The 23312-nt window shown below is 43.7% G+C and overlaps 1 protein-coding gene across 3 annotated transcripts; it reads left to right on the forward strand.

Moving 5' to 3' along the window:
• The first annotated feature begins 1457 nt into the window (after positions 1-1457).
• On the forward strand, positions 1458-23177 carry CHST10 (carbohydrate sulfotransferase 10). Of its 3 annotated transcripts, none has more exons than XM_035116274.2 (6): positions 1458-1598; positions 10056-10196; positions 13658-13755; positions 14923-15157; positions 16577-16682; positions 18326-23177. In XM_035116274.2, exons 2-6 carry the CDS (start codon positions 10097-10099, stop codon positions 18861-18863), a joined length of 1077 nt encoding a protein of 358 aa, XP_034972165.1. In that variant the 5' UTR covers positions 1458-1598; positions 10056-10096; the 3' UTR covers positions 18864-23177. The 3 variants fall into 3 exon arrangements, with proteins under 3 accessions (XP_034972165.1, XP_060129424.1, XP_034972163.1); XM_060273441.1 differs by lacking the exon at positions 1458-1598 and adding an exon at positions 1669-1956; XM_035116272.2 differs by lacking the exon at positions 1458-1598 and adding an exon at positions 1670-2112.
• The last annotated feature ends 135 nt before the right edge of the window (positions 23178-23312 follow it).

The raw sequence follows: 23312 nt of genomic DNA on the forward strand, positions 1-23312 counted from the left end.
GGAAGGAATTATTATTATTTTGTTTTGACTTAAAATATTGGACAGGCTCTACCGCGTACATAAAACAATTGCTGAGTGCAATGGATGTGTGGGCCTAGCAGGCCCCAGATTAGCACACACCTAGCCATATCCACAGCTCTCCATGGACCCACTTGGATGAAAACAGGACTTAGATGAACATCTGAATTTACTGTTTGGGGGCCAGAGGCCCCCCCTCAAAAATGTGAGGAACCTGGTGCTGCTCCTGATGATTGACTGTTTTATCTGAGGACAGCTTTGCAGGGAGAAGACAAGGAGTCAAAAAAGGCGGAGAAGTTAGAGGAGTGTCTCTGAGGCAGAGCTTAGATTTGGGGCTGGACCACCTGGCAGGAGGACATGGCCCATTTGGAAAAGCTAAGGAGAACAAGGAAGGGATGTGTTTCACAGGACCTAAGCTGTTTCTTTGTCATGGAAGATTGGTAGGAGAGACAGCAGGCAGACAGCAATTCCACTTGCTGTTGGCCTATGCTAGGAGGGTCTCCGAGCTAGCCATATGAACCTCAGCTTTATTTATTCATTTCTTTGGAATATTTACATTGCACTTCATAGCCCCAAGGGGCTCCCAAAGTGCCCTCTCCCATCCATCTCTGCCTAGTAGGCTGCAAAGCCCACTGAAGTCTTCTGGGGCAAGGGACTGGGGCCAAATAGATGGCACTCACTCAGCCCATAATGGAGGTGAAGCCCACAAGCAGGACATGAGTGCAACAACAGCACTTTCTAGTTGTTGTTTTTCATCATCTTGTATTCAGTGCTAGACTGCTCCTAGGCATTGATGCTCTGCTATCACAACAGATCTCCTTAAGAACCTGGTTGCTGGATTAGGCCAGTGTCTCGCCTAGTCTTGCAACCAAACCAAAAGTGTTTCGGCATCTTAAAATACTTCTTGGGGGGATGTACTTTTGCATACTAGTTTGCTGTTAGGTGTGGCACTTCACAGGAGAAACGCAGAAATGCCCCTGTATCTGTATTTGGTCTGCAGTAGGTCCTACATCCATTTACCTGGTAGTCTCATTGAACTCAATAGGACCTACTTTTGAGGAGCAAATGCAATATATTTTCCACTTCTGCTAAGAACATTCCTTTTCAACCGCGCTGTCCCTGAAGCGTGACCAGCTTTGTCGTTGCTACCGATTTGACTGCTGAAACCTGAATAGATTTTAATCATTCTGAAGTTTCATATTGCCTTGTTATGAGATTCACTGCTACCATTCACCGCTTACAGAACTGTTTATTGCGCGACTCACATGCAACTGGCCTGCAAGCCGGGGGGGGGGCTTCCTTTGCTTGCATCCTCCCAGCGTCTTGCCCGGGAGGTGCTGTTCCTTCACCCCGGGCCCTCACGCCTCTCCCCACCTCCTTCCCCCTTTCCCCCCGCCTGCTTTGTTGCCCGCCTGCTTAGAGAGGCAGCGCAGTTTGCGCACCGCGACGGCGCCACCTCCGAGGCGGCGCGCAAACATGGAGGAAGAAGAGGCTGCGGAGGCTGCTGCAGGAGCAGCAGGACCGGGCAGCGGAAGCTGAGGAGAATACACGGTCCTACTGCTGTTTGCAGCCGCGGAGAGGCAATAATATATCTTATATATCAAAGCGGGGAGCGGGGGGAGCAGCAAGCAAAGGCGGCGATGCAGCTGCAGCTGCAGCCCAGGCTGCGCGTCTGCGTCCCCTCCTGAAGGGAGACGCTTTCCCGGGCTCGCGCTGCTGCTGCACCAGCAAGGCCTGGTGGCGGGTCTGTGGGAGGAGCGGAGCTGTAGGCGGGCAATGCATGAGAGGAACGCGGCGGCGGGTCGCTGAGCGACTCAGGCCCCGGGGGAAAAAGCCTTCTCGGGCGGGTTTCCCTTTGGGGAGGAGACGAGGGCGGCGGTGGAGACGGCGCGCCCGGCCGGCCGCTTACAGCAGTGGCCCCAGCTGGGCTGCAAACGGGTGAGCACCGGCTTTTGGAAGGAAGGACGCATCTTCCACCACAGGAGCCCCGGCCCTTGGCCCTCTTCCCCGGGAGGGAGCGAAGGACTCTGCCCCACCCCGAGAGGGGCTGGCTGGTCTGGCGAGTAGCCCTGGGCCTCCCCCCCACTCCCTCCAGTAAGTACCTGGCTTTTCAAGCCGCGTTTGTTAACAGGGGGGCGGGTCTGTTTGCTTTCAACTGTCAAACCGGTGGTCCATTGAGCTCTAGGATTCCAGGAAGGGGACATTCCCAGCCTCCCAGTCCTCTCTGGAGATGCCACGGATTGAACCCCACAAGGAAGAAGGTACTTTTGATTAGGTGCCTTTATTTAATCCGTATGTACGGTCTAAAATTGTGAGGTGGAAGGTTGAGCGCTGGTGTATTTTCCTGTATGTGCAGCAAAAGGATTCCTCCCCCTCTCCAACTTGGTTGACTGGGTAAGAGAATAGCGGGTGGATTCCTTGGAGGCGAGGGATGAAAATTTCAGGAAAGAGATCTTGATGTCTTGGAGGAAGGTGCACTGCATTTGCCTGCCCAGTTTGCTGCAGTAGTAAAAATAAATAAATAAATAAATAAAATAATAATTAATTGAGTCAGGGAATTGTCAGGAAGGGGGTTGGAAATAAAAACTGTTAGCGTCGTATTTTCGTTTTATCTAAATATGCCATGTTTAGCGCAGCCACTGTAAGCAATTTTGTCAACCCAACTGAAAAGAGCAATGCTCAATCCAATAGAAAGGTCACATGGTTTTTCAGTGGGGCATCCTGCATCAGAAGTATGTTTAGGACGGTCACTTGAAATGGTCAGCGGGTTATCTTGTGAAGGAAAAGCAAACATTAAGGCATAAGTGACGTGTGAACGGTATCTCCGTGGGCATTTCCCTCTTGTATGGTTCTTGAACTTGGCATCTCATCCAATGAAATTGACCGGCAGCCAGTTTATAGCAGTTGAATGGAAGCATCTTAACATAATGCATGATAAGACACAGAAATTAATTTGATGCAGTGGTGAGCCATGTGCGGGTGCCATACTGCTACCTTTCAGGAGCAGGTAACCCCTAGCATCAATTGTGCAAGTGATATCAGAACTGGCCTAAAGGCCCTTCACTTCCTGTTAAAAACTTTTGGCTAGGGAGTTTTTGAGCAGGATTTCGTCTGATGAGATGGAGATTGTAGCAGTAAGGATCAAGGTTCTTTCAGCTGTGTGCCCAAGCGCTTGACATGAACTCCTGGAGAAGGTAAAAGAACACACCTCTCAGTTGTTTTTCAGAAAGAAACCTAAAGGCCATTTGCTAATGCAGGCTTGGAGACGGTGCAAACCTATGCACGTTTACTCAGAAGTAAGTCCCATTCCCCCTCCCCCCCCCAGATAAATGTGCACAGGACCACAGCTTTGGAAAACCAAGACAAGGCTGCAGTAAAATTTAATTATTTTATGACATTTGTTTGCCCTTAGCTTGCATTTCACTCACAGAGAGGTAGATCTTAAACAAACAGATAAAATTTATGAGAGATCATAAATGTGATCTGCCGCGTTTTATACAGGTTGGTATCTTTATAGGTTTGCTTTTTTAATTGTATAAAATGAAGAGATAGTGGCTGCTCTTAACCCTAGTTCATTCTCAGCCTGGGTTATCGATGGAGAGCAACGGGTACCGGGTACCTGCCAGGGAGGGTGTTAGAAGAGGTTTGAAGCTGAAATTAACTATGTATAGGGAAGGAATTTTGGAGCAGAGAGACCAATTAAAAATTGAAGTTTGAGAGCTGGTTATCAGGGGTGCTAGGTCTGATGTTGATGAGAAGCAAACATCTGCCTGTGTTTTTTTTTTGCTTGACTGCCACCTGCTTAAAAGGCAATCTGGAGTCCAGATGTAGCGATTACCATCTAAAATATTAGACAAAGTCATAGAAGAAAGATAAATCTGTGTCTGCTATCTATCAACAACCTTCCATGTTAAGGGACCTGTAAGTGCCAGATGTTTGGGACAAATAAGAGCAGGAATGGGGAACCTATGAATATCCAGATGTTGGGCTATGGCTTCTGTCACCCCTGACAATTGATCATGCTGGGTGGGGCTGATGGAGAGCTTGGGGATAGTTGTCACCCTTGCGTGCTGCTTGTAATGGCTAAATCTCCCAATGAAATCAGTGGCAGTTACTCCCGGGTAAGTGAGGTTAGGATTGCTGCCAAAGTGTGCAATCCTATAGGAGTAAGTAAGACCCAGTGCACCGTAAACAAAGCAAGCTCCTGAATATATTAGGAAGATGTCAAACCACAGAGAGGTGGGCCCTGAGGGTTCAGTGGAATAGAGTGAAATAAAAAAATGCTATTTGCAATAACTAGGATTTCTGAATGTTTTATTTACATGTTTGTGTATGTAGAAAGAACTTGCTGAGTTCACACTATGATCTCTTCACCATAGACCCACAACTTCAGTTCTTTAATTGGTATAGACTCTAGAACACCAATTAATGGGAACACATATAGTGGAGATTCATGCTCCATATCAATTTGTGCAAATCACATTAAATTGGTAAGTCTTATACCAATTGGAGAATTGAAAAAATTGGACAAATGGTGCAGATTTTATGCTGGGGTGGAGGGGAAGCCTTAAACACCTACGTTCGCAGAATGCAGTAGTGCAGTTTTTTTTTTTTAAAAAATATTTTTATTAATTTTCCAATTAAAACCAATTATATCACATTCAATATTTCAAATTATACACATATATATATCAATCAAACCGAATGTTATGCCAAATCATCTAAATAATTTATTTTTGGGTTCCCATGCTTCAAGAAATTGGGAATTCCTCGCAACTGTCCACTGCCGTCTTATTTCTAAAGTTCAAATCGTCCTCCAAGCTCATAATATTCCAAATCTTCCCCTTACAGTCACCTAGATGTTTTCCACTTTCATCCGATTGTTCCAGCTGCTGAGATAAATGTCAAACGAAGTTTCACAGATGTTCTTTCTCCTGTGTGAGTTAATCAGTCCAGCCTCCCCATAAATCTTCTTAGTGGAGCTCCCTGTTGCGACGGAGTAGCAGCGCCATCTTAAAAGGCTCAAATCACTTTCATTTTCTCTCATAGCCATGAAGATTTACGATTTATTTATCTTTATAGAATTTACAGCTTTTTCAGGCAGGCGACCCAAACATCCAACCATGAACTCTTGGTAAATTAATGGATCTCCTTGCCCTATAGCTGAACTTAGCTTCAGGTCGCTGCTCCAATTTAAAGTGCGTCACAGCTCATAAATCCTCCGAACGCGTCCAGAACTCCTTCCGTCTGACTAGGGGGGGGCTTTTCTCATCGGCAACTTCACATCTTTAAGAAATATGTTCAGTAACAACAGCTAACAAAGTTCAACTCACACAGTCTTTTGCTTCTCTTTCACTCCAAACAAGCCAGGACATCGCGTCCGGGAAGATACGAGGCAACAATATGAAGAAAAAATAAAAACTTGCTTCCCTTATCGCTCCGTCCCCATCAATCCTTCTTCCAGATGCCGTACATTCTTTGACTCCTCTCGCTCAGCAGCATAAAATTCTCAGCAGTAAACAGCGCTTCTTCCCCTCCTTCTGAAGTATGTCCATAGATTTAAGCCTAATTATCTTCTTTAACCATGGAAATCCCCGCCATGCAGATTAGCGTCCGGGAGTTCTGGCCGTCGTAAGTGCTCAGCCCAAGCTCCCCCCACTCCAAAAACAGTCGGAGTGGGTCTGGGGGCATCGCGGGCCAGCGGCCCCTCTCCGTAACCCCCGGAGAGGGTAGGGGGTTGCCATTTACTCCCCTAGCAACCGCCAAATTCCTTACGAAGGTCAGAGAGATGGAAAACAGGTCCGCCATTCCTGCAGGCGGAAACCGGAACCCCAGTAGTGCAGTTTTATATCTACACTCTGTTTCCTTGCTTAACCTTGCCCATTTGAATGACTTGCTATTAGTTTTATGAGCATGATTATATTGCAAAATGCAACTTGCAGTCTACAAGTGTAGCGTTTCATAGATGCCACTTGATATAACTTCCTTACAATCTGACAATTGTTACAGTGTGCAGAGGGTGAAATCTCACACGTATATGACTTTTTAAACTCATGTTCTTGGCTGCTACTGCAGTCTTCTGCCATCCCCACCCCCTGATTGTTGAAAATTCAACTTCATTTTTGCCTTAGTTTATTCTCTGCTACATAATCCCAGAACTAGATTATTACTGCTGTTTTTGTGAGACAGCCTTTGTATCCTGTGTTTTCAGTGGGTTAGGGATTCCCATTTTCATATTTCACTTAGTAACTAGGGATGCAGTGGACTAGACGAGTGTCAGATTTCAATTTTTCATCTGACGTTGATGCATCTAAATCCTTTATGATCCCTTCATCATTTAATTAGTCAGGAGCAATCCACACTTCTCTGTAGCCAGCTGCTTTCTCAAAGTGTGATGCTGGGCTGCTTTGGGATTGTGAGAACTGGCAGAAAGAAAGAGTTCTTCCTTGCACTAGCTTAGTTTGATGGGAAGGAACCATGAGCCATGCTTACTAAGAGTCAGACTGCTAAAAGGCCTTGTTGACATGTAATGCTGAGCCGGACAGTGGCTTAGCGAGAACAGCCAAATGTGCGGATCCCTGGAATGAAAATCATGGCTTCTTTCTTTCATCAGCCCTGCTGTTACTGTGCCACATAAAGCTAAGCCATTGTTTGTTTCAGCATTACATGCAAACCTAGGCTCATGGTTTGTCTTGTGCAAACCATGAGCAAGACTTTTCCCTCTTGTTCACTCACAGCTGTTATTTATTAATAAAATTTATATCCAAGGATCACAGGGCAGTTTACAGTATAAAAACACCGAACAATACCCCCCCACACACACACTATGTGGCTCCCATAAATTTCCCTATGAGGGAATGTCTCCCTCATAGGCTGAAAAAGTTACCCAACTCAGAGTTAGACCCGGTGTGGTATAATGATTAGAGTTTTGAACTAGGACTTGGGGGATAGCAGTTGATGTCCCCGCTCAGTTATAAAGCTCACTGGGTGACCTTGGGCCAGTCACTTTCCCTGTCTGGCCTACCTCACAGGGTTGTTGTGAAGATAAAATGGAGAGGAGAACCTAGGTGTGTATGTGATATCATGGTGCCCAACCAAGTGTATTTTTATAATTACAGATGCTGAAAAGTTTAAGTGGGTCAAATATTTCTCTCTTTATGGTTCCACAATCCTATAATAATGAGCTCAGGGGAAAGTCTTGCTGGACCCTGCTATTTTAAAGAAAATATTGTATGAAGGGAGATGTGTAATCTAGGTCATGGTTTAGTGTATTTTTTGAGACCCAGCAAATAAAAGCAATATGTTAGTTTCTGGGTTCCTTACTCTTGTCTGCATTCAGATCCTCCTATTGAGCGAAGCAGGAAGTAAGAATAAACTTGGCCAGAAATTTAATAAAAGACACCAGGATTCCTGTCTTAAACTAGCAAGAGTTGACGGCAGCTCCATATGTCACACGGCTGATGCAACCTGTGTACAGATTTTACACTGGTGTTTCTTCCAGCACACACGTGATCGGTGGAGGGATATGTCTGTGTACATCTGGCTTTGTCCCAGAGTCACCAGATGTGCATACTTGGGGGTTTAAATATGTGTGCATGCATGCATATACATATATTCTACAGCGCAGAACTGGTGTACCTGCAGCAGGCTTTTAGAACTTCTCAAACGTGTTGAGTTGCGGCAGCACTGAGAACAATGAATTGCTTTGTAGGCTCAGCACAATTCCGAAGATTTTAATTTTTTACATAAAATCCACTTTTTGTGGTGTAGATACCGTGTTTCTCATATTATAAGACATGTCTTATATTTATTTTTTCCTCAAAAAAACACACTATGGCTTATTTTCAAGGGATGTATTATTTTTTTCCTCCTCCTCCTGCCGCGGCCGGCATTGCTGCTGCGCCTATCACTATGTCTTATTTTCGGGGTATGGCTTATATTCCTTGAATGCTTAAAAATCCTGCTATGGCTTATTTTATGGGTATGTCTTAAAATATGAGAAACAGGGTATATTTAGTAGAACTTCTGTGAATGGTTTGTTTTGTTAGAATTTTATGTATGCAGGGGACACAACTATTTGTTCTGTCTTAGACTGGCACCAATTTAAGACTGGCAAGAGCATTTCAGAAGATTGAAAGAGAACTCGGGTCCAGACTTCTGTGACGCTGTCTTGTTCATGGCTTCCGCAAATGTGCTCAAGCGTGATTCTTAAAAGCTTGTACAAAAAGGGGTTGTGGCATCTTGGAGAATAACTGGCTTATTGTGGCATGGCTGAGCTTTCATAGGCTACTGCCCACTTCATCAGATGTTTAAGGCAGTTTTACAGGCCTTTGCGTGTAAGGGGGAAAGACTTGCACAGCTGAATCAAATGTTACAAAAATACACAGTATTCCCAACAAACAGGTTAATCTCCATCTTCGTTCCATTTGTCCTCTTGGTACTGCAGATTAGCACGGTTCCTCTACTAAACTATGATTTTGAGACTCGTAGCTTAATTGCTCCAAAATCCACAATTGTGCAGCCTTTATTAGGAGCAACCAAAATGTCAGAAATAGTGACAAGTCCTATTGGAACAGCAAAAGCTTTATACTGTATACCCGGATGCCTGTGTTCTCTTTGATTTGTGTGCACAATACGTACAGTTGTGCCAAATCATATTTGTTATACAGTATTTACTTTGGTCCTCTAGACACCTTCATAACATGGGTTAACCTTCCCAGGTGGGCAATTTGCCACACCTGTCTACACCTCCTGTTTAAAGAAATCCCTTCCATTGTTTCCCAGGCCCGAGGCCATCTCTGCTTGCGCAACCAGTGAAAAGTGGCTGATCCATGCTTTGCACTTTATACTTCAGGGTGCATCAACTGAAGTCAATAATGTTAACTGGGGTAACTTGGTAATAGCTTTCAGGCTGGCCTTATTTTCTCGAAACAATAGGGAACAAACCTTGTGGTTTTCTTCTTGGCTTGTGGTTTGCTGCTTCTGGTGCATTGAGCAGTGGGGAATCCTGAGCAGTGCGCAGCAGCATGCTATTGGTTCATGTGAAACTATATTTAAACATTCAACTATGGTTTAATGATGTGCAGACTGGGCTACTGTCCTTTAGAGTTCCATCCATTTCTGCATAGTTTTCTTGTTATTTTAATGCATGGGTGGATAAAATTTTCTGGCCCTACGGCCACATTGACAGCTAACCCTCTGAGGACCGTACACCAACAATGGATGTGGAACATGCGTGCATGCGTGTACGCACACACACACGCTCACTACACATGCGCATTGCCTACATGCAGCACGCACACAGTCACCGCACATACACTGTCCCACAACGTGCAATCAAACATTTATATACTGTATAACACACAGGCACACACACAATTACAGTCAGCATTCCCACTCCAGCAATGGGGTGTCTTGAAATGCTGCCTTTTGCTTTGCATAGAAAAAGACCCTTCTGGCTGCTCTTTAGAAATCCTCGCTCAATGGCAGGCAGAGGAATCCCTTTATCTCCTGATTTGGTAGATAAAGTGCTCTATCTGCTCTTTAGAGATCTCCTTCTACAGAACAGACAAAGAGTTTTAGCGTTGGATCAGAAGATAAAGCTGCCCGGGGCCGGCAAGCCACTTCCTATAGCTTGGAGGGCTGGATTCACCAGCCACCTCTCTTAATTTCAAGATTTCACCTTTTGTGTATGTGTATTTGTACCGGAATTTGCATGTGGGAGAGGCGATCTCTTTTTGAATATAGCTGTGTAAAATAATGAATTCTAGTAATTCTATATCTGAGGGTAGTTCAAGGGCTGTACTGTTAATCCTCTTACTGGAGTAGACTGCAATGGAAGGAGATGCTTCTTTAGTTATAGAAGAGACTATTCAGAAAATAAAAAAGTACATGTGAAAATTGATACTTTCATGCTTGCTTTTACGATGCATTTTATATGTTTTGTTTCTTCTTGTTTTGTAGCTGCCTTGCATCTGTTACAGATAGAAACTCATAAGAACATTTTATTTTTTGTTTGTTTTGTTTTGGAAGCGCAGCAGGAACCAACGGACGTTATATGGATCATATCTGAAACATCATGCACCGCCAGTGGCTGCTGTTAGCTGCATGCTTTTGGGTTGTGTTCATGTTCATGGTTGCTAGCAAGTTCATCACATTGACCTTCAAAAATCCTGATGGTAAGTTCACATATCTTTTTCTTTTTACTGATGCACGTTCTGGAACAAAAAAACTGGCAGTGTTAACGTCCAGATAATTATTTTCATATGCTGCTGCTTGTCTTTACTACAAACATCACAGAATACTACAATGCACAGTATAAATAATTAGTAAATGAAAATTCATTTCCTTTAATAATGTGCTTTCCCACTTATAAATCACATATTGGAAAAATTACCTGAATTACGCTTGTTGAAGATGCATATTTTTCCATGACTTGCTTTCCTTAAGGTAAACAAATCAAATATGCTGTGCAGCAATTGAGGTTTGTGCAGCTTAGAAAAAATTGAGAGAAATAATACAGATCTCCTGAATTTGCTTTCCTTTCCCCCTGCCTGCTTTTTTTCATTGTGTTCGTTGATTTTAGAACAAGTAACAGCTTGCCTACATGAAAGATAGGTATGAAGCAGTATACATCTTCATTGCAACTGTATATCTTCAAAAAGTAATACGGTAACTTGTCTAGCTGACAACCACTATATACCTGCAAATTGCCATATCTTAAAAGCTGTCATTTGGCAAGTTGCTACAGAATGAACACTTCTACTCTTCCTTGCTCCCATTTGCTAACACTGGGCCATGTGATCTTGGGTTGAAGGTTCCAGGTGGTGAGAAATGGACCCATTTTTTCTGAAATAATAATAATAAAAATAAATAATTATATGCCGCCCATCTGACTGGGTTGCCCCAGCCACTCTGGGCAGCGAACAGTAAATTAAAACACAGTAAGACATGAAACAATACGTGTGATAATGAGAGTTGGATGCAAAAGATTTTGTGTGCAACATGAAAAATTATATGGAAAAGTACAAATAGTGTCATTCTCTACTACGTACAGCATTACACGTACAGCATTTACATGCTGCATTTACAGCATTTACATGTCTACTACGTATAGCATTTATGAGTAGTGATTTAAATGCTTGCTTTTCAGGGGCATGTTTGTAAGGTATTTTTTGTGCTTTATCCCAAACTAGTGGAATTCAGCCCGTTTAAAAACGGGCGCTAGAACGCTGCTGTCCTGCAGCGCCGGCATGGGACGGAGCTTCGGAGGTCTCCGAAGCCCCGTCTCATGCGGGAGGTGCGTGGCGAGGCGGCGGGGGGGGGGAGAGAAGCACTTATCCCGCCCCCCCCGCTGCACACCTCCCGCATGAGACGGGGCTTTGGAGAAGGTCTCCGAAGCCCCGTCCCATGTCGGCGCTGCCTGGTGAGGCGGCGGGGGGGGGAGGAGCGCTTCTCCCCCCCCGCCTCACCGCGCACCTCCCGCATGAGACGGGGCTTCGGAGAAGGTCTCCGAAGCCCTGTCCCATGTCGGCGCTGCGTGGTGAGGCGGCGGGGGGGAGGAGTGCTTCTTCCCCCCCCCCCGCCGCCTCACCGCGCACCTCCCGCATGAGACGGGGCTTCGGAGACCTTCTCCGAAACTCCGTCCCATGCCGGCGCTGCGTGCCGAGGCGGCGGGGGGGAGGAGCGCTTCTCCCCCCCCACCGCCTCGCCGCGCACGCCAAGCCAGTCCCCGAGCCGAAGTGCGGCGCGACGGGTGCTTTTCGCCGTTTGCCTCCCCCTTCGCTCCGGGAAGGCAAACGGCGAAAAGCCCCCGCCGCGCCGCACTTCGGCTTGGGGACTGGCTTGGCGGCGGCGGGAAAAAGAGGAGGAATTCCTCCTCTTCTTCCCGCCGCCGCCAAGCCAAAGCCGGCTTCCCTCGCCGAGGAAGCGCCGTCCCATGCCGGAGGTGCGCGGCAAGGCTGCCGGGGGGAGCGCTTCTTTCCCCCGCCGCCTCGCCGTGCACCTCCAGCATGAGACTGGGCTTCGGAGCGGCGGTTGGCGGAGCGGCGGTTGGCCGTTGTCCCTCCGTCCAATCCCTGTGTCTCTGGGGTACATGCGCAGTACCCCAGGGACACACGGGACAACTGGACGCAGGGACAACTTGGACATTATTATATAGGATTGGCCCTGTATTGCTTCTTATTGATTTCTGTCCTCGGCTGCTTAGTTGAAAAATAACAGCTAGTCTTTTTGCTGATCTTAAGTAGCCCAGATGGTATTAAACTGTTAATGAGTTTAAATCCATTTGATGGCACTGTCTTCTTCTTCTTGTTGTTGTTCTCTCTCTCTCTCTCTCTCTCTCTCTCTCTCTCTCTCTCTCTCTCTCTCTCTCTCTCTGCTGAGGTCTTTAGAGAGACTAGGCAAAAGTCTTCTATGGGCAGGGGGCATAGTGCTTTTTGTGTGTAGATATGTCATGGTGGCAGTTTCTGCATTTTCCCATAATAAGCCATTTAGTGATGATCAAATTGATAAAAGAAGTATTATGTACTTCAGTCAAATTTTAGGTGGCTGAAAGAGGAAGATTACTGCCAGCAAACTATGAGACTCCTTGTGTGACTTTGCTGTACGCACTTCAGTCGTCTTCACTTAAGATAGAATTATTGTTGAGGGAGCTACATATTTTCCATACACTGAACACACAGTGTTCATGTCCATTCAGTTTTTAAGGTAGTTAGTGGAAAGTGACATACAAATGCAAACCTTCGGGCATACAAATTACCTACCACACATTTGTTTCAACAGGGTCTTATTCTGAAGTTCTGCTGTTTCCACAAACTTTCTCCCCCCCCCCGGTTTTAATGCATCTCTGTGGGGTTTTTTTGTCTGTCTGTCTGTCTGTTTTGGCTGTAAGTCACATTGGGTTGACTTGGGCAAGATAAAGCGATGAACAAATTAAAAATAAAAAAATAAAATCTGCAGCAGAGGTTCCTGGTCTTCATCTATCTATCTATCTATCTATCTATCTATCTATCTATCTATCTATCTATCTATCTATCTACGGTATCTATCTATCTATCATCTATCTATCTATCTATCTATCTATCTATCTATCTATCTATCTATCTATCTATATCTATCTATCTATATCTATCTATCTATCATCTACGGTATCTATCTATCTATCTATCTACCTACCTACCTACACACACACACACACACACACACACACACACACACACACACACACAAGGAAACAAAGCTGAAATAATTTAATTCTATCAAATATGACTCAAGGCAAAATTGCATATTATACATTAAAGGTGGAAGTAGCCATTTCCTTCTGAATATTCATGGTGATGAATACACAGATTCATGCAGTGACTTCAGACATGATGGTTGTATGGTATGTGAAGTATTAACCCTTACCCTAAGTAGATGCATGAACAGGGTTCTCAGACTATAGCTGGGCTTGGTGGCTAGCTATTTTTTCTTCTAGACATGGAGTATGCCAAAAGTGTTTTAGAGTGCATGCAGAGTGCCTCTCTTACTGGGCAAGTGCAGCTGCTCACCCCCAAAGCATGTGATAAATGATACCAGAGACTGGTAATAATATATATATGCGCCTTTCCTTCTATTGTTCTGTTTTCTTCTTACCTAGTGTATGGTGTCAAGCAAGAGCCATTAACACTGACAGCTATAACTAAAGCAGAGAAAATTCAAGTGACGAAAGTGAAAAGGTTTCCTGGAGAGATTCAGGTATGTGCTGCTAACCCAGAGTAAAAGTTGTATTCCACCCAAAGAAGCTTGGTTGGTGGGAAGGAAAATATAGGACCTCTCTTGCGGCATTTGTAGAATTCTCCTCAGAGATGCTACACTGGCCCCATCCCTGAGGGATATGAGCTGAACAATACAATACACACATGCACAAACATCCTATATTTTTAATCGTTCTTAATATGGAATTGAAAGCCATCACCATAACTTGTCATAGTGAATTCTGTATATCAGATACACATTGTCTGAAAAAGAACTTTGTATTTTCTGTGCCAGGTATATGACTATTTAATTTTGTTTGAATACAATCCCAGTATCCTCCTCGTCTATATGGTACTACAGAGAAGCTATAAGATATACTGCTTTTCAGCACAACCTGTAGCAGCCTGTTTGTTTGATTCTAAAACCCAAACAGCTTTATCTTACAAAGGATTAATCATTAGGCCTGTTCCAACCGTTCTCTTTATTCCAGTAGGAATATTTAGGGCAGAATATATGTCCTAAATATTCTTAATTTCCTCCCGCATCCGCAGAATGGAAATTTAGGAGCTCAATGTAACCTTAGGCAAGTATACACTAGCTAATTATTATAATTCTGAAATCCATTTTGAAATTATGTTGTAGACATAATGTGCAAACGTTCAAGGAAGAGGAAGACAAGAAGGTGGGATAACTTTTCTATAAAAAGTTGTGTTCCGGTGCTTAGTGCGTCATAATTTCAGCACGGGGGCAAGGGGTGTGAGAAGGCTTTTCCCACCACTGCAGTATGTATATAGCCTGGCAACCAACATATGGAAAGGTATTGATTCGTTCTTCTGATGAAGGCAAACTGGAAAGTGTGCTGCGTGCTTAGTGGAAATCCTGTACATAGGGCCAATACAATCACAGAGGCTTGCATAATCATAGTCACTCAGAAAATGAGCAGCTTCGGTTGTGCAAATTGTGTGTCACACACACACATACACCAACCAGTAGAAGCATAGGATGCCACAAATGGGGGTTCTGCATGAGACCAGTCCAGAGTAATTATGCTGTGCATGCCTAATTTCATGTTCCTTTAAAATGTGAACTGGAAAATAAAATTCTTCCTTATGCTCTCCTTTCTCTCTCTCTCTCCCCCTCCCTCCTCTTCTCCCATTTTATACTAAGACAATAGGTAGAGGTCTATCTGAAGACATTATACATCAACCTCTGGTCCATATGGAAAGGCTCGAGCTACTCAGGAATGTGTGCCAAGATGCATCGCTGAAAAACCTCACTCACACTACTGTTTCAAAATTTGTTTTGGATCGGATATTTGTATGTGACAAGCACAAGATCCTCTTCTGTCAAACTCCAAAAGTTGGGAACACTCAGTGGAAGAAAGTCTTGATTGTTTTAAATGGTATCTGTTTACTTCTTAAAGCTTCTGACGTGTGTGCTTGGTTGGCTAGAGAAAAAAATTAACTAGCATAGTATAAAAATATGTTAAAACAAAAAATAAAAAAATTCCTTCCAGTAGCACCTTAAGAGACCAACTAAGTTTGTCATAGGTATGAGCTTTCGTGTGCATGCACACGTCTTCAGATACTTCTCATACCAGAAAGCTCATACCTATGACAAACTTAGTTGGTCTCTAAGGTGCTACTGGAAGGAATTTTCTTATTTTTTGTTTTGACTACGTCAGACCAACATGGCTACCTACCTATAACTATAAAAATATGTTGTTTCTGTCCACTGATTTATTTTATTCCAGCATTTCACCCCTCTTCTTTTATATTCTGTTTTTTCAACACTTCATTCAAAAATAAAAATCCTGAAGTCTTTCGGTACTCACCTTTGCGCCACCTCCATAACCTGTGCCAAAACCAATGGCTATTTTGGTTGGTGCACTGCTATGGTTATTGGGAGCTAATTGCAATCTGAGCTTTAAAATTAAATTTACTGCTGTGCCCAGTACAGCTTCAGCAAGAGAATTAAGCTATTCCAGACATAAAAAACCCCCAAAGTTTAACCAAAGTTTACTGCAATGTCACATTAGCATTTCAGTTTGACTTCATTTCATTTCAAAAATCTGTAGTCCATAGGCATTCCCAGCTTGGAATAAAGCTACATAGTTATAAAGCTAATACCGTACTTTTCCATGTATAAGACTAGGGGTTTCTTTTTACTCAAAAATAATGTTTAAAAACGGGGCTCGTCTTATACACGGGCAGTGTATTATGGGGCCGGGTGACTGGTTGCAGCCGCGAGCTGCAGCTTGTCAGCAGCGATTTGGTGGGTGATTGTTCGCTGCGGCAAGGGCTGCTGTGGATTGGCTGTTGCTGTGGCAATTGGGTGTTTGATTGCCGGCTGCTGTAGGTGAGTAGGGAGATGCTTGTTTGCTTCTGCGATGTGATCTTTTATGAGCGTTTGCATTTGGGTTAGTGAATTTCTGCATCCCCCCAACAAAGCTTTACAACCTTGGGCAATCCCCCCAAAAAGCTCAACAACTCTGGGAATCCCCCCCATTTTCTTAAATTTGAGCCCCCCAAAATAGGGGGCGTCTTATACACTGAAAAGTAGAAGTTACAGGTAGATAGCCGTGTTGTTCTGCCGTAGTCGAAGCAAAATAAAAGAATTCCTTCCAGTAGCACCTTAGAGACCACGAAAGAAGTATGCATGCACACGAAAGCTCATACCAGTGACAAACTTAGTTGGTCTCTAAGGTGCTACTGGAAGGAATTTTTTTTATTTTGTTTCAACTGAAAAGTACAGCAATTTTCTTTCTTTGTTTAAAGAAAGGTACCTTTCTAAAAACATGTACTAACTTACTTTCCCCCAGGAGCTTTTTCTTCCATTGAGGAGATCCCAGAGAACATTGTGCATGACCATGAGAAGAATGGTTTGCCACGCTTATCTTCCTTCAGTGACTCAGAAATTCAAGAGCGGTAAGTGATAAACTTTAGCTTAACTTGGTGTCTGAACCAAACAGATGTCTTGTTTTGAAAAGCCACACTTAACTAAATTAAGTGGCATATATGAAAAGTAATCACGCTGAAAGGAAAGGTAACCCATGTTGACCTCTAAGGCAGAACCTTTTTCATGCTAACCAAAATGTCGCATGATAGTGTACAAGCTTTTGAGTGATCCACAACATTATTAGGCTATAGGGCTGGGCAATATCTGGTTTTCAGCATTGTGATATAGCACCACCTAGACATCGCGATATACCAGTATATCACAATGTCTGATATAAGGATGGAGCCATGTAGAGGCACTGGCTTGCTTCACAGTCTTTCCTGCATCAGGATTTTTGCCAGTGCCTGCTCTTGTGATTCACTGCAGGAGGCGCGGAAAGCTGAGCCGGCACAGTTTACAGGGGCTGCAGGTATTGAGAGAAGCATTGGCTGGCTTCACGGGTTTTTTCCACATTGTGATTTTTGTGGGTGGGTGGGTGACACACACACAGACAGATTCATGATATATTGGCCAGGTCAAAAATTCTGAAACCAGTATCACAAAATGGACTTCAAACCGGTTTTGGACGATAGATGGATATATCGTCCAGCCCTATTAGGTTAGATCAGTTTTCTCAAATTTCCAAGTTCATTGACCCCCTTGATGAGCTTATAAAGTTGTCGTCAACCATACCCTGGTGTTCTTGAAATGGCTGTTTTGTAGAGCAGCAAGGATTCATCCTGAAGAAGTGTGGGTGGGTGGTTGTGCTGGCTGATTTTCCATCTCTGGAAATACAAAAACAAAAAAACTTTCTAGGCAAAACATTTCATTTAGGTAAAACATAAGAGCCAAATGTTGTTGGGAGTCTTAGGGCTGGTTCATTCACACCTGTACATCAGTTGATTTCTCATTGCTTGGTAACTTGAAGAATGCATGGACAGACTTTCGGTGCGTATGGCCACTATCACTTTGCTGTCGTATTCTGGACGTGGGTGGCGCTGTGGTCTAAACCACTGAGCCTCTTGGGCTTGACGATTGTAAGGTTGGCAGTTTGAATCCATACAATGGGGTGAGCTCCTGTTGCTTTGTCCCAGCTCCTGCCAACCTAGCAGTTCTAAAGCATAGCACTGCAAGTAGATAAATAGGTACCACTGCGACGGGAAGATAAACAACGTTTCCATGCGCTCTGGCTTCCTTCACAGTGTCCCGTTGCACCAGAAGCAGGTTAGTCATGCTGCCCGAATGACCCAGAAAGCTGGCTGCAGAAAAACGCCGGCTCCCTTGGCCTGAAAGCAGAGATGAGCACTGCACCCCATCATAGCTGTAAAGTTTTCCCTTTTCTCGCGAGGAAGCCTATTCAGCATAAGGGAATTTCCCTTAAAAAAAGGGAGAACTTGACAGCTGTGCACCCCATAGTCGAATTCAACTGGACTTAACTGTCCAGAGGTCCTTTACCTTTACCTGCTGTTGCTTTCACACAGGCAAGTCACCAGTTGCCGCTGCAGCCATCAAGTGAGGAACATGCATGTGTGGACCATTGCTTATTTTATTTAGCTTTGTGAATTTCCAGCAGATAACAAATTCTTAACATTGCCACGTACAACTTGCTTTCTCTTTTTCCTACCTATTTCAGGCTGAAATTATACTTCAAGTTCTTTATCGTAAGAGATCCGTTCGAGAGGCTTATTTCTGCATTCAAAGACAAGTTTGTCCGCAATCCTCGATTTGAACCTTGGTATAGGCATGAAATTGCTCCCGGCATCATTCGAAAATATAGAAAGAATCGCACTGAGACCAGGGGGCTGCAGTTTGAGGACTTTGTGCGCTACTTGGGTGATCCAAATCATCGGTGGCTAGATATACAATTTGGAGACCGCATCATTCATTGGGTAACCTATGTGGAACTTTGTGCCCCCTGTGAAATAACATACAGTGTAGTTGGACATCACGAAACCTTGGAAGAGGATGCACCATACATCTTGAAGGAAGCTGGAATAGACCATCTGGTGTCTTATCCTACTATTCCGCCGGGGATAACACTGTATAACAAAACTAAGGTGGAACGCTATTTCTCGGGAGTTAGCAAGAGAGACATCCGCCGCCTTTATGCCCGTTTTGAAGGAGATTTTAATCTTTTTGGCTACCCAGAACCAGATTTCCTACTCAACTGACACCCAGGAGCTGTGGGTGAATGAGTATAGTTGATTAAAGTGTACAAAATAATATTCTGCGTAACTGAGATGGTACTGTATCTTTTGTAGGTTTCAGAAACTTGTTCCTTATATCTGTTGGAAGATGCTATATAGGAGCAACTAGGGGTTGCAAATCGCTAGCTACTGAAAATAGTTTTTTTAATACATGGCACTGCAATATGTTAAAAGCAAAACTTGTTAAGATAGAAAATGCCAAACATTCCTCTTTCCCTTAACCAACAGAGGATGGACCAGTAATCTATAAATAAACTTGAAAGTGATTGCATTTATAAAGAACATTTAGAGAGGGAGGCAGCTTTCTCTGGAGTTCATGGGCTAAGGACCTGAATATGAAACTTGGATGTCAACATGGGACCAAACATTGGAAAGCATTTTATAGATGAGGAAAAGACTTTCAGATTCTGATGTCAATCTGAAGGTCTTTTTTCTTGGGTTCCTTTGCCATAGCCTTATGATAGCAGTGAGTAACCATTCACGTCAAACAGTTGTGCATTTTTAACTGACAACCTTTGAGGTCATAGGCGGTCAGAAATCTTCTGCAAGTGAAGCTACAGATCCCACTTGTTAAAAATGTGGGGAAATTAAAAAGTTGATGTTCCTTGTATACGCTTGAGTGACTTGGGTACCATTACTGCTACCAAGCTTACATGTGTCCCTGACCACACATATTCCGTGTGAGCACACAAGCAAGCACCACAGACGTGAAATTATTCAACAACTTGAGCCAAAGTCACAGTGTGCCATGGAGACAGTGCCTTGCACTTTGGCCACAAAGGGGAAATAGCAGCACATAGATGCACAGAGTCCCTCTTTGGATGAAAGCAGAGGTTGCATTTGTATAGAGAGAACGGTAAGATCAGGAGAAACAGTAGAGAATTTGTAATGTTGAAGCATTAATAATTACCTGTTACAAAGCCAGGGGAAAAAGTAATTTCCTGTGATTCACAGTGAGTGGAGAGTATGGGGTTCTAGATTGGGTTCTAGATCCCAAGGTTGTTGGGATGATTGACACCCTAGTTCTGAGATAACATGCAAGCAAGCGGGAAAAAGGCTATGATGGGGGATGAAAGTCAGAAAAGCCTTCGTAGGGTGTGTTGAGTCCCAAATGGTGCAGTACTCAAGCAAGCAATCTGGGTTCTTCTGGAACCCTCCCAAAATGGCTAAAGGGATATGACATCAGGCTTTAGGATCCTGACTAGATATGAAGAAGATAACAAAAATTGAGGAGAGGCAAGGTAACAGGGTAGAGGAGGCAGGAAAGCCAGCAACCCATTGGAATCTGAGCCAATTGGACTGTGTGTCCACTTGGGGGCAAGAACTTTAAAAGTTCCGTTTCTTGTGGGTACGGGGTTACCCGAATCAAATGGGGAGGAAGATTGCAAATCTGGCTGAAAGACGGATATGTTTCCAAAACAAGGTGTATTTGCATGAAATGAGAAGAGGCAGGATGCTTTTCAGTCTGTTCCCTCCACTCCTCAGGGCAGTTAGGGGTAAACTTAGAGGTGTGTGTAAGATTGAAAGCCAAGTTTGAAAGTTCTGGTTGCAAAAATGCGAAACCAAGGCGATGGACCCCCATCTTAAGAAATGCAGCATGGAGAGTACTTATTGGAATTGCACTTTAGTTCCCACCTTAGGCTAATAAACAGCCAAATTGAGCTGCATGCCTGCATTGGCTGTGTCCAGAACGAGGCATTTCTAAATATTCTGGGCCCTTGTTTCCCATGGCAGTGAGATGGAGCCTAAGTTGTTTTAGGGAGGGGAGCTAGTGTACACTTTGTACAATCATTTGTAGAGCCAAGCTGAAGGAGTCAAAAGTGAGGCTGAACACCTTGGTAAAAGATATCTAATGTGCATTTGCAGGGTTTGGTAAAGTTGTTCATTTTGCCATTCTTAATTTTATTTATTTTTAAATGGTGCTGGCTATCCTAATGATCGCACAAGCCATGAAACTTAATAGAGTGCTGCCAAAGTAAATTGGATCAGTATTCCATTCAAATCAGGTATTGTCATGTCTCCTGGGACCAATTCTTAACCTTGGAAATACCCATGCGTGCAATGGGGCAGTTGGACTCCCTTAAGAGCTCCACTGCATGTGCAACGCTAACGTAGTATTGCAAGACTTAATGTCTGATATTCATGATCCTTATATTATATTTAAAAAAAGGGTGGTAAGACTGAGAAATGGATGTTGATGAACATGTGCATATTTCATCACGCTGAGTTATATAAACAGAGGGGCTGCCCAGGCGCACTGGCAGGGGGAGCGCACCGCCCCCAGCACCATCGGGGAGGGAGGTACCATCGCGGCCGCCCCCTCGGACAAGAGTCATGCCCCACCACCACGCTGGGCACTACACCCTGCAATCGGTGCGCCATGCCCCCAAGGACCCATGCCACACCCCCGGGACACGCACCAGCCATACCCCTGGCTGCTCTCCGCCCCCAGTGCCGGGGGCTTCACCACTGCCCAGGTGCAGGCATGGTATTTCCAGAACTGATTTGTTGCATCAGAGGGGAGAACCCAAATTCCTAATCTTTCCACAAAATCTTTCCCTGTCTTTTTAAAATATACTTTAGCCCCCCCCCTCTATATGAATAACTGGCAAAATTCACTGGGAATATAAAGAGATGTTCTGTCTGTGTACTGAGGTTTAACAGCAAATTTTAAATGTCCAGAACAACAATAATTTGTGCTTGTGTTGTCATTATTCATAAGAGGCAACTTTTTAAATTTTATTTTTAGGTTCACCAGCAATAAATAAATAAAATCTCCTGTTGATCAGCTTTGCTTCACTGTGCTGCCAGGAACAGTTGCATTTTAGTTTTCAGTGGGTCAGAAGCTGATTTTAGTCAACACAATTTTGACACTTGACAAAAATGTTGAAATCCTGCTATAGTAGTGTCTTAACTTGATTGGCCAGGAGTAGTCAGAATGGTGAGGAAATTGAGGGAAAACCTCCATGTCTTCTCGTAAGACGTGTTTTGTAAACTTGGAGAGAAAAAACCAGTGCCAAAATTGCTGCTTCCCATATATTCTGTGTGAGCTGGATCTGTTGCCAGTAGGAATCTTTTAAAGACTTGAGAGCCATACTATATATTGCACAACGATTGATGATTGATATGACAGAGTTCTACACTACATACCACTTCAGACATTAGGTTGGGAATAGCTATATTTTTCTTTGCGCCCTTGTATAATAATAATAATAATACTCCCTGAAGGGAGCATGTTTGGAGCAGGGGATGGTTTAGTTTCACTTCTTCCTGGTGATAGTTTTCCATAGCTGATAGCTGGCTGGGGTTGATGGGAATTGCAGTCCACAACATTGGGGCCGCCATGTTAGTTAACCTCTGTTGTAATGTGTAGAATGGCTCCAGTTTATTGTAGGAGAATTAAGGGCTCTTTCTGACATGGAAATTTCTCCCACAGAGATCTCTCGCCTGTGTAGGAAAACCATACGCACGTTTGTGTGCACAGTGGAGATGTACATCTATATCGACATGTTTGTGCATACATGCAGCTTTCCTACACAGAAGTAATATCCATGCCAGGAAATAATTGCATGTGAAGCTGCCCTTAGTTACCGTTGATAACAAGAGATATGTCCAAGATGGCAAAGCTTGAAGCGCTCTTGTCATTTGTGGGGTGGGGTGGGGGGCACATTTACAAGATCTTCGGTATACAATAGGTCTTAACTGATGTTTAAAAGATGTAACAGCTCAGTTACTGTATTTTTATACGACGTGTTAGAAAATAAATTGCAATTCAGGACTAATGAGCTGATCAAGTTACCTTTCTGCTGAATTAAAATGTAACCATGTGAGAAATGTATAGAAAAATAAGGCCTTAAAGCTAATTCTAATTAAAAAAAACGAAGATGAAGTCTATTGTACCTTCATTCTCTCTGTGATCTGAGTGCCCAGAATATTATTGGTGTTTCCTTGTGCAGGCTTCGTATAGAATCCGGAAGCATTGCAAATTCCCCCCCCCCCCTCCCCGCTTTTGCTGGTACTTCTTTCTCTAATAAACTTCGTGTACCTTTTGATAGATTCCCATGTAGTGATAGGCTAAACTTGAATAGATTCCGACTAGACTCTGGTTTCATAAAGTAATTTTGGTGTGTGTTTTGTTTCCATATATAGGAAATGATTGTGGTTATTTTCTTCTGTTTTGCAGTTGTGTTTGCTCTTATGAATTTCTTAGTTTTTTTATACACTTTAATATTTATTTATTTATTTATTTATCCATCCATCCTATGTTTGGAGTTTTTGTTTTAGGTATTTATTTGGTCTAGGAGAAGGGGACGACAGAGGACGAGATGGTTGGACAGTGTTCTCGAAGCTACGAACATGAGTTTGACCAAATTGCGGGAGGCAGTGGAAGACAGGAGTGCCTGGCGTGCTATG

Source organism: Zootoca vivipara, chromosome 4 (assembly GCF_963506605.1).
Source record: "Zootoca vivipara chromosome 4, rZooViv1.1, whole genome shotgun sequence".
NCBI classification, from domain to species: Eukaryota; Metazoa; Chordata; class Lepidosauria; order Squamata; family Lacertidae; genus Zootoca; species Zootoca vivipara.